The sequence below is a fragment of the Lissotriton vulgaris genome, chromosome 1_1, assembly GCF_964263255.1.
Source record: "Lissotriton vulgaris chromosome 1_1, aLisVul1.2, whole genome shotgun sequence".
Lineage (NCBI taxonomy): Eukaryota > Metazoa > Chordata > Amphibia > Caudata > Salamandridae > Lissotriton > Lissotriton vulgaris.
This window is the reverse complement of record NC_141685.1, coordinates 1,046,491,500-1,046,503,902: the sequence shown is the minus strand read 5'-3', so window position 1 is coordinate 1,046,503,902 and position 12,403 is coordinate 1,046,491,500. Positions and strand designations below refer to the sequence as shown.

The following is a 12,403-nucleotide window of genomic DNA, read 5'->3' as shown; positions in this document are numbered from 1 at the left end:
CAAGCCTTGTTAACTGATTCACCTTATGACCATGATTACTTCATATTCAAGTTTGGAGACCAGAATTTTTTTTTAAAATTCGCCTTAAAATTTTACAGACTGCATTAAAAAATTGGGGGTTCATGAGGAAGACATTTAATATTCCCTATTACCATACACACTCCCCAATATGGGACTCTCCTGGTACACCTCAATGCCTTCAGGATCAACTGTCACAACCCCTGAAAACAGCTGGGTTTAAAAAATGGGGGGATCTCTGGGCAGATTCGGGCCTAGTGAGTTGGAACTCGTTAGTACAGCTCACAGATGGACAGTTGACTAGGTTTAAATACTATCAGTTGTCCGCCTGGTGGTCCAGTCAAAATATGCAAAGGGAGGAAGATACAGATATTCTTGATGCAATCGGCAGAAGGGGGAAATGGGTAAAAGAGCTATCATTTTGGTACAATTTAATGATTAAAGAAGAGGAGAGTAAACTGCACTTGGAGATAATAAAGTTATGGGGAAATTGTATAGTTGAGCCCCCTGAAGAAGTCAGTAAGGCATGGTTAGATTCCTTTTCTCTTTCACAGAGGCTAATTAAACCTGCTAATTTAAGGCGCAACCACCTGTTTACGGCTCATAGAGTCTATTGGACTCCGGCCAAACTGCATAAGATAACACGAAACAACTATTATTGTCCCCGTTGTAACCATAACGCCGCTGATGATATTCACATTTTTTTGGAATGTCCAGTCATTCAAGACTACTGGAAAGCGATAATGGATTTTTTGGGTGATGTACTTTCAATAACCATCATGTGTTCTCGCAGACTAGTCTTCTTTGGTCTATCGAAAGACTATAATATCAAGAGTTTGGATACTCAATTCATTTTTTACATAATAGTTATCGCAAGGAGACAAATCTGCATGGAGTGGAAGTCAGCGTCTTCCCCCTAGATTCGCAGTATGTCTGAAGTATTTAATGGAAGTGTGTAAAATGGATCAGGTTGGCCGCAGCGAGAACACTGAGAATGTCTGGTCTAAACTGATGGTCTGGATAAATAGGTGAGCAGTCCTGTGATTATGCCAGAGGTTGTGTCGGTCCTGTCCTCCACCAGGCCTAGGGTGCCTAAAATAGGCCTGGAGGAGTAGGATAAGGAAAGCAGCCCACCTCTGGGAATTCTCTGTCTGCTATGATACTGTTTTCCATGGCGGACTCGAAAAACAACAGTATAAGAGGCAACAGTGAGACCCATCTAGAGCATACATATTCTGGTGGCATATATGAGGACAAAAAAAAAAAAAAAGAATGTTTTGTTTGCCCCCAGAGCCTCCTTTCCTGATGCAAGTTGAACTGCATGCGACCAATTCACATGGCAAAGCGCCTTAAAGATTCAAAGCGCTGCGCATGATAACCAGGGCCCCTTCATTAAGGGGACAAAGAGCTGCAGAGGTGGGCTCGCCACCGGAGCCCCATGCATTTCAAAGGGGGACATTCATGTGAAAATGAACCTCAAAAAGCTGAATGGCTGAGTCCACATGAGGCGGGCATGTGTGTAGATCAGGGCTCAGGGGTCACGCCTACAGTAGAAAGTAGTATCTTAAATACTCCACTGGGAAATAACAAATAAGTTTAAGCAGCTTGCAGGCTGAACTGGATTGCAAATTCGGTACTGCTCCCAGATGCCCAAAGTGGAAGCTTCTAGGAGGGACAATTTTAATATCAGTAGCGCCGAGTGCTCCACTTATTCCTTGACGTCATTTATCACCGTGTGATATGGATGAAGGGAGGACATAAAGCAGTGTAAAGACACAAGCATTTTAGCCAAAACAGGTCTCCCTTTAAATCAGGCAGTGCCATTTCGCGGACAGGCACAAAAAAAAAACAGCAGCGTTGGTCTTGGGTCGGGTTTTAGTTCTGCCAGTGCCTGTACGGAGTTCATGTTTTTTTTTTTGCGTGAATCTACAGAAGATGTAACCCCGGGAAGAACTCCCCAGCACCCCCCTAACCTCTCCACCCCGACCCCCCTCGCTGTCATTGGCCTCTGGTGAACCTTTGACCAGATGTGCCTTCTAGGGCAGTAAAGCCATATACTTCTCTTTCTAAACCCTGCCATTTGTTCCTGCCTTCCTTGGAAGGGATGGCGAGGGCGTGGGGGTGGGGCTGGAAGGTGGGCTAGAAGTTTCACACGTGGGGTGTCTTGGATAGCCGCGGGGCGGGAGGGGGAGGGTTTGAGAATTGCAAATATGATTGGTGAACATGAATATGACTTTGAAGTCTCAGTAATTTGAATTATTTATTTTTTAATCTATGGCACTTTACGGTCTTTGCTGATAAAAAAAAAACGGTAGCTTTCCATCTATTAAGCGCCTTGTGTCAAACATCACCAACGAGGCACTCGCACGGCTACTAACCAGTCATATTTTCTATTCATTCAGCTACACATTAATATAGTTTCAAAAGCTACAAAATAAAAAAAGGCTCAAAGGGTGGGCTACTCTTCAAATTAGAGAAAAAAAGTAAACGAACCGTTCTACAGTTACAGTCACCCGGCCCTGCCAAATTCCAGCTGTGAAACAGATGCGGCCGGAGACAGAACACGGACACGCGTGCAGGGTAGCTGCAGCACTGATCATTGTACACAACCCCCGACCGATAGTCTGGCAATATTAATGGTGCTACACCATGACTTTACCTTTTTTTTAAAAAACAAAGCCACCCTGAAATCAAGTCACAATTGGGCTTTAAGCCTTAAGACCCTTTCCTGTTGCACAAACCCCTGCAGCTCTCCACAGCCATTCCTTCGATTTCAAGATGCATCTAAGGCACCGGGGCAATTTCACCACTCTCCTTACAAGTGAGTACAGCAGGTTCGCACGGTCAGTTACTCGTTAAGTTTAAAAATCATCCTGTTGGGAACCCCTGTACATAGGGAAAATGCATGATTTTATATGATAAATTCAGCACCAACAGGATATACTAAAAAAATAGTGTACGACAAAGAAACGGGGTGCAGTGTACTATTGTGTAAATGTTATACATTACTCAAAAGTGGACAACGAAATAACGAGTTTAGTAATAGCACAACACTACCCTCTTGAAGCTGCAGTGTGAATTTACACAGCGCCTTGAAGACGATGCAAGACCTCAAAGACCTCGCAAAGGAGTAAAGGAGTGAAATCACCAGATAAGCAAGACTCTTCCATGATTTACTCTGCTGTTTGGAAAACACCCCATACAGAAATTAATAATGAAAAAAAGAGAACACTGGCATTCAACAGCATGCACAAGATCACAGGCTCACGCAGTGAAATCAGCAGTGATGTGCTTCTAGAAGGCTCCCTATAATTATTGGAGTTTTTTAAAAAGGTTATAAGTAGAGATTTCTACAAATGCAAAGAAAGCATGGTTAATAAAAAAATCAAATACAATACTGGTGGTTGTGAGTGGAAAGCGGTATACAAAGGAGGGAGCAAGGAAACAAATGGTCTCCCATGCAGTGCTGAAATAAGAAGAAAAACAAGTTGTGAATAGGTAGCAGGGGAGGGAACACGGCCTGGGGGAAGCTGGCTGGGGAGGGGGAGGAGAAATCCAAGTAAGGCTGTGCGCGGGGAGAGAGAGGGGAGGTGCTGGAGCTGGGGAACAGATGGCCGTGAAAGTTTATGGCCCAAAAGCGCGTGCCTGTGGCCACGTGAACTCGAAGAAAACCGCACGAAAAAACCAGTGGTTTCACGAGTATTTTGAGCACTTGAATTCTCGCCATTTCCCATTCCTTCGGAATGGAAAAGGCGAGACCTAAAAAAACAGGCTTATATGGGTTAGCCAGAAAATGGTAGCAATCATTTTTATCTGATAGATGGGAAGAGGTAGATCTTCCATTTACATCTATCTTTAAAGGTTTGAAAGATGGTGTCCCACCGGGGTCAATCGCAAAGCTCATTCTCTTTTATATAAATATATATATGCGCCACCCCAAGAAAGTGCTAGAAACCGGTGGTCTGAAAATTCTGTCATATGCTGATGACACTCAACTGATGCACTCATTCCATCATGCAGACGCAGCTGAAGCACGAAGATTTCAAGGATGCCTTGATGCAATGGCAAGATGGCTGCACCACAGATGTTTAAAATTAAATTCAGAGAAGTCTGAAATAGTATTTTTCAACACTATACTTTCAACTGGGTTACATTGATGGTAGCTGAAGATCTCCCATCCACTTAGTGAGGTATTTGGGGATCAAACATGATGGAGAAAACTCTTAAAAACTCCAGATTCAAGCTATTACGGCCTCTTGCTCTGCCCTATTAAAATCTTTAAGAAAGATCCTCAAAGTCCTCCCAGTTTCCACTTGCAAAACAATAGTACACATTTTGGTCACCTCATGGTTGGACTATGTGAACGCCCTTTCCCTAGGAGTACCGGCAACCCTCACCTGCAAGCTGCAGATTGTTAAGAATGCAGCTGCAAGTCTGACTCTCAAACTGCCTAGATGGAAGTCTATCTCCTCATACCTGAAGCACCTGCATTGGTTTGCAGGAGACAAAAGAATTAAGTTTTAAGGCCATAGAGCAGTGCATAAAAAAAGCCCTGTTTATCTAAGAGGCAGACCTCTGGAGTATGTTTCCTCCAGATCACTTTGCTCTACTTACCAAGGTTTATTGAATATCCCCAGGATTCACAGAGTCAAAAAGGAAGGGCTCTACGTTTCTGAAAACTTTCCTTGTTAGGTAGAGATTGGCTTATGAATGATCACTTACTGCAGCGCTGTGACGATTCTAATGGAGCAGCTGTGCGCTCTATAAAATGTATTCATTCACTTTCTGGAACTTTTGCACACCAAGTGCACTGCATACTACTGTAAACAAGATGTGACTCCATGTGAATGTACACAAAGAGTTTACATTCTATGCCACAGTACATTCCATCTGCACTGTTTATCATTGTAAATAATACTACACACTTTTTGCAACCTAAAAAACCCACATTATGCACTGGATGCGATTGTCTACACCACATGCGCTATGTAAACGAACAAACACACCACAATAACATTGTCCTCTGTAAATCGTATGCACGGTGGCTGTAAACATACCTAGCACTATATACAACCTATTACCACACAGTGCTTGTTCTTCATGCTTGCTGTGAAAGCACTACAAGGATTCTGTGATTGTAAAGATGCGAATGTGATTGAAAATACTACACCTACGCCTAAACACATGCCACATGTACCAAGTGACTGCGCCGTTCTCCAACTAAACGGAGAGAAACAGCTGCCTCTAAACACTGCATGCAGGCCTACCAAGCAGCCTCATGTTTTTATACTATATTAGGTAAACCAGGGTTCACACTCAGTAGGCCAAGTGGAAAGCAGCAGCCCTAAGCTAAAACGAAGGTTTCCTATCAGACCTTCGAAACGTTGTAAGTGCAGAACTCACCATTGTCGGCCTCGAGAATGAACAGAAATGGAAGTTCTGACTGGAGAGGCAATTGTCAGAATATCCTATCTGCATGGTCTTTAGTTGTGGTCTCTGTTACAGGGATCAGCTCCCTCATATTGCTGCTTTTTGATGCAAGGCTTGTATTTCTAATTATCTCAAATTCAAATAGGAAGAAAAAAAAGATTTTTTTTATATAATTCGCTCTGCCTTTTGGCTAGGTTTGCGTATAGAAATACCATGCTGATACACCATTGCTTGACAAAAGCTACAATACCGTGTGGACACAACTCCTGGGCTTGTCCTTGGGAAACCCTGTTAGAGTCAGTTGAGAGTTTCCTAAATCTTTATAAGACATCATCCTGCACCACTTTTCATATATCTTGTAGGTGCTATGCAGAAGTAGGGACCACAAACCTCAAGGAACCATGCCAGTACAGAAGCTTAAAGTCACGCAGGTTGGAGGTTTTTCATTTATTTATTTATTTTGAAAGTTTTATATAGCGCGAACAAGATCTTCGCAGATATCAGAGCGCTTTACAGAGGAGGGGATATATACACAGCATTGTGCAATATATGCATATATGCATATATACACAGATACATCAATAGTGTTAAAAGTACAGTGAAGTGATATCATAAACAATCAAGTAAGTCAATTTCAAAGTCAAACAAAAATGCAAAGGGTTCGAACAAGTAGTACAGATGAGTATCGAGTCTTTGAAGTTGATCCCCAGTCGTGGTTCAAGTGCATTTAGCCATGAGGATCGCTTTTACTTCTTTCTTGTAGCTAGAAGAGGCCTGTTATGTTTCTTACCTTGTTAGTAAACAACCTGTTCCTTAGCAACACGATCTCCTGCCTTAACACCATAGGCTGGATATAAGATGTGGCTTGGGCCAGTCGGCCAATGAGCAGCAGCTCCCGAAAACACTTCATCCCAAGTGCCTGTCTTCAAGAGCACCTAGAAGAAAAAATACAGGTTGGATCCTGCAGAGTGACTGTTGCATTGCTGCAGAATACTTCACAAGCATCTTTCAGACCAAGATGGCAAGAAACATAAGCACTGGTTAATAGCTCAGAAAAACACACTAGCCCCACACAGTGCTTGTTAATTTAAGCTAATGTTTGCTGGACACTTTCTGTAAGGGGATTGACAATGACACCACGACCCAGCGGGAAGTATGAAGTAGACTATAAATTAGTCTGATAAACAAGCAACGTTAGGCTCAGGTATGCTGCGTAAGTGGCACCACCTGGCGCTTGCATTATCACTGTCATCGTGATAGCATGGACTGTCATCGTGATAGAATTGGCACCTCCCACTGGTTATTCTGAATTGTGCTTCCTCAGTATCACTGTGCCGTCTGCCCTTCCTAGAGCACAGACCCCTCTCTGGCGCTGAAACCAAAGATAAGGCTCCTGAACACCAAATGTCCAAAGCTGGGAGCCCATGTCTTAATGCCTTCTACTCATTAGGCAACCACTGATATTGTGCACACTTCACTCTTCATTTGAATGTCTGTACGTCATCCAACACTGCTGGATGAAGTACGTCATTCCACCACACAATACCATTGACTGGCTAACTTGCCCAACAACCTTGAACAAGCCTATCAGGCAACGTGGAGCACGGCAAGTCCAGGTAGTGGAGACTGAGAGGTAAGCTTAGACCTTGCTTTAATTTCTTTCTGACATAACCAATGCACTGCTAAATATGATGATGCAATATGTCCAATTTTTAACAAATGACTGTGCAGCAAATGGGGCCCCTAATATTATTACACAACCTTCACAACAAAGAAGCAACAGCCTGGACAAGCTCAAGGGTCATACCCGCCAATGTCAGCAAACATCCGGACCCCAGTCCGGACCCTCCACCATCCTAAGCGCCACTAAAAGTCTCTCACACTGCATCTCATCAGCTTTCATCGTGCAACTCCTCTCAGCCACTGGATGAGTTATTCATATAGACAAGCATTTGCAATGCAATATGTCTCGCATTAGTGAACCTTTGAGCTATTGGCATAGCAAATGATAATGTTTATTTTATGCTTTTGATTAAAAAATATCCCAGCAGTAGCATAAGTACTTAAAGATATTCCACGAAGCAAGGAAAGGGTGCATTACCACAGGATGCTACTAGGTGTTACAGTGGAGTTGTAAAGGGTCCTCTATTAGCCATATAAGATTCTGCACCCGTAAATCAATTATAAAGAGAAAGATTGCAGCTCAGCTTAGCTTGCGTTTTAAAAATGCACCCATTGTTGTTTATTTAAATTTTTGGGTGAAGTTTGTTTTTCAGTGCAGCTTGGTGAAAAGGAGAGGCATCTTGAGCTTGTTTATATATTTCTAATTATTACAGCTTACTTCACATGAAAAAAATCTACACACTATTTAAATAAAACGGAGACATAACCTCCAGGGCAAAAACTTCTTTACTGACACATTAATCAGTGCAGATTCAGTATGAAGTATACACATCATATCCATGGGGGTTGCTTGGGAAGGCTTGGACATAATTCACACATAAATCATTCATTCTTTCTGTCATGTTAAATAAACTTTCATTTAGATCAAGAACTGATTTATAGGTCTCGCCTGAGCCAGCGTGCATGCCCTGCTCTGCGAGACCTTTTGTAAGGTGCTTCAAAAATCTGACCACAAGCTTGTGCTTGTGGTCAGATTTTTGTAACAGGCTATTGGCATTTGCGTGCGTCTTTCTAGGAAAGACAGCACGCAATTGGGCAAAGGTGGGTGCATGTACCGTCTCTGCTCCACCCCTGGCCTAATGCTTGCGGTTACCAGCATGGGCGGCATCTGTTTTGAATTATCGTGCCCAGACACGTGTGCGATAATTGAAAAAAGATCGCTTGCTGTGGCGCGCGCGCACCACTCGCGTGCTGGTTTCCCTTACAGCACATTCTGAAGGAGGGAGATCATGTTTGCAGCCGAAGGTCAGATTTTCCCAGCTTGTACTTGGACGCAGGCACACATGCATAGCCAGTTCCAAAGGAAGAGAGATCAAAGAATGAGTACCATGAATCTCCCAGGATATATTTTGCTGTCGTCATGCTGAAGCATTAACTAGGTGCCGAGTATGGTGCAGTGTGGCTCAATGGTTAGAGCGGCAGACTTTTATGCAGAGGTCTAGCCCGGGACCAGGGTTCAATTCCAGCCTCGGCGGGTCTTGGGCTCAATTTCCGCAGACCTGATAATTCTCGCCTCGGTGCCTATTCTAATCATGGGTCCCACTCTGCAACTCTGGGCAATAGCTTGCTTAATCTCCACAACGGCCCCAACAACGCTAGGATGCCTGGCTTCAACTTGGGGGTGCCCAGGAGTGGGCACTTCACAGGGAAAAGCCAGGAAGGGTTCCACAGTGATATGCGTACAAGCGCCTGAGATACCCCTTCAGGGGTCGATTCGGTGCGCTATACAAATACTACTACATTTACATGGAAGTGTTTTGTTGTGTAGCACTCAGGCGCCCTCCCTTCCACTGCCTTACCCCTACCACCGTCAGACATGCAGGATGAATTATCGGCCCTCATTTTACCAATTGAGCGGTGTTCGATCAGACTTCCAGTTTGCAGTAAGCCCTGAATGCATAGAAAGGTATGGAAAGAGAGATCTGTCTCAGCATTTCCCTTCTTTCCACAAAGAAGAAGTGGGTAGGCGGGGTAGCGCATAGAAGGTGATGGATGTCACTTAACTGTGGTAGAATGAAAAGTAGTAGGTGTAACTCACAGATCACTGTTTTGGATCTCAGCAGGCCCAACTCTGCTTTTCATTTCTCCAAAGTCGATAAAACATCACTTTCAGATGGGCAGTAACACTTTCCAGTTTATCAATTGCAAGTGTAAACGTCCCATTATGCAAACTACTGCTAAGTGGAAACTATGTGTATAGCGCCCCACTGATTGGATTGGAATTGCGCTTATATAGCGCTTACTACCCCAGTCGAAGAGTGTAAGTGCTTTACGAAGGGCGTCTCGCTGATGATACTCTCCACTCTCAGAGGGTTCTAAATTTCACAATTGCGAAATTATATGTTCTAAAAGCACTACCTAACCATGTACCAGGAGTTGTTCATTCCAAACATGATATTTCATTTAACCTAACTACATTATTTATATGTCCCTGGGGAGCACCATATTCCTGATCCTAAAATGGCAGTGAGAATGTGCGTCGTCCGTGGTTCCCATCGAGGCCGTGTTCTTGGCCCCGGGATGCGTGTGGGCCTTGAAGGGGGCGGCGGTGACTGGAAGGGATTACCCGTGCGGTGTGCACCAGAGCATTGCTAGAAAACTTCCCTCCTCAGGTGCCCTCTCTCGCTTCTACCCACCCTGGTGCTGAGGGACAAGGGGCGATTTATGGCCTTGGGCAGCTGGTTTGTGTCCATCCCTAAAGGAAGTGTAGCTCCTCGGTGTTAATGACTACCAGGCCGCGGTCCTGCTGGACACCACCTGCTCTGCCAGGCTGAGGCAGGGCCAGAGAGCTGCAGCTGATGGGAACTCAGTTGATGTGGGAGGAATGTAAGACTTCTGGGCCGGTGTGGGTTGCCAGGACTTCCGCAGGCTCGGACCCGGCCAGGGTTCGCCTCCTCTGCCCATCCCTGCAGTAGTCAGTCTTCTGAAATGGCATCTCCACCCTTGTTATTCTTGGTTGTACTCAGGGCCACTGGAATTATGCGGCTGAGGACAACCCTATGATGTGGCATGGTTGACTAAATTATGCAAATTATACCACGTTATAAGGCACATTTTGAGATAGTATTAATTTATTATTTTGTCATGTTTACACATACCAACACTGTCCAGGTGAAGCTTTTGCCTCATTAGTAGCGGTTAACACTCAAATACAGATGAGCAAAGGAAGGGTGATCAATCAACTTTTGCGAAGGGTCTTCCACTTCGCAGCAACACGTGTAGCTGAGTTTTTATTAACTTTTGATCCATTTGAGCTAGATTTAGTTTTTGAAATCTGCAGATTATGTAGTAGATGATGGATTTTGGCAATTGAGTCAAATCCAAAATTATGTGTAATTCGCCGCAGCAAAAATCGCATTATTTCAGTGACCTTAGTTTGACCTCATTCCTCCTTTTTCCATCTCCTACACTTATTGTCTAACAAATCTAGGGCCTCATTTATGAAAACGGTAGCATTGCTGTATGAAAACAGCGACGCAAGAGTTTGCACTGCGCCCTCCTTGCGACATGATGGATGACCCGTATTTAATGTACAGCGCTCCATGTCGCAAGGAGTTACAGCTACGTCAGTATTTTTGACGTATCTACAGGCGCAGTAATGACGCATTGCTGGAGTGTGTCACAAAAGTGACGCAACTCCAGCAATGTGTCCTTTCACACTGGGCAAGCCCCATGTGAATGGGCCTGCGTCAGTCTTACGCCTGCTGTGAAGCAGGTGTAAGATTTTGATGTAGTGGAGTCCTAGAAGTGTTGCAGTGAAATCTGATAGATTTCAATGTGCCACGTCTACAAGGCTTTTTACATGGGAACGCCCACCCTGCATACATTACACCTGACGCAGGTATAATGTAGCGCAGGGCTTTACAAAGTGACGCATCTGCTTAGATACGTCACTTTATAAATAGGGTGCAACATGGCACATTTTTTACACTGCCAGGGCGTCAGAAAAAGTGTTGCAACAGCAGTGCCAAAGTGTCTCTAGGCCCTAGTTTTTAGGTGTCTTAGAAGGTCCCTAAAGGCAAGACCTATAGGCTATGCCAATGCTTGTTTAAATTGTGACCTGCCTATAATGCTAATTTTAATACAACTGACTTTGCACGTAGTTTTATTGACTTAAAGGAAAGGAGGCCTTTGAAATTCGGCAACTGTGAGCAGTCCGACTGCTGAAACATAGCACTAGCATTCACATCTGTTGTCCTCACTATTATGTTTAAGGTTTGAATGGCATTGGGAGACAATTGCATATGAGATCACATTTTAGAAATTGGCCGAAGAAAATACTTTAATACTTGATAGGAACACCACAGATCCTATGAACTTGAGACAGATGCATACACACTTTGAACTGTGTAAGTCAGTAAAATGTGTAACAAGGCATTTTCAGAATACATTATTTTGAATAATTTATCACGAATAATAAAAGCCACTGAAACCACAGACACAGTTGCAAGGCTCTGGAGATGACAGTCGGGCGGCTTGTTTCCGTTGCATTTCTGAGCTGTACAGAGGGGTTAATAAGCTACCAGATGGGTGCAAGCATGTCGAAACTAGTCAAACTGCTGCAGATCTGCAGGCTCCAGGAGAATCATCGCTGGTGTCAAGTATGTGCTTTATTACAGTGATAGGACAGGGTTTCCATACAAGAGCCTGGAGCCATTTAGGTCGGAGGTAGATTCTTTATTCCAGGTTATGCGATGGGGTTACATCAGCAACTGTTAGGTCCTGGCAGGGCTCCACTCTCCCTTCAACTCTCAGGCTTAATCCAGCACCCAGTTATGTAGCGAAATGATGTGTGTGTATGCATCTGGCTTGTCCTTTGTATAAAGAAAGGAGATTTACGAAATTACATTAACCTGAGCTCAATCCCCAGGTAGCTATGGCACAGAGCAGACAGGCTTAACCTAAGACAAGGTGTAAAGTATTTATGGAGTAAAATACAGTAATAAATCCAATAAGGAGAATAGAAGATACGATCTTTTAAAGTGTTATGTAGGAATAGTGGCAATGATAGCAGTAGACCAAGACCATGTCACAATTTAGCGCTGACTGCGATGGAGCTTGGGTCAGATTCACCAACCAGGTTCATCCACATCAAAGATTTTACTTTCTGACTTTAGTTCTTAAGTCTTAATCCACCACAGGAGTATACTTTAAAGCCCTTGAGGACCTCACGGAAAGAACTGGCCACTAGTCAGCTGGGCAGTTACAGGAAAAAGCCTCTTGTAGCTTGTTGTGTCCCTGTAGCTTTAATAGGTCAGCCTTATGACTATAG

The 12,403-nt window shown here is 43.9% G+C and overlaps 1 protein-coding gene across 2 annotated transcripts in view; it reads right to left on the bottom strand.

The window, feature by feature from the left end:
* The window catches only part of ECSIT (ECSIT signaling integrator), a 138,670-nt gene that overhangs the window by 87,351 nt on the left and 38,916 nt on the right, over nucleotides 1-12,403 (bottom strand). For both annotated transcript variants that reach the window (XM_086962620.1, XM_086962629.1), the window contains exon 2: nucleotides 6,239-6,383. In XM_086962620.1, the coding sequence (XP_086818746.1) occupies nucleotides 6,239-6,358 (120 nt within the window). In that variant the 5' untranslated portion in view covers nucleotides 6,359-6,383. The remainder of the gene's footprint in view (nucleotides 1-6,238; nucleotides 6,384-12,403) is intronic.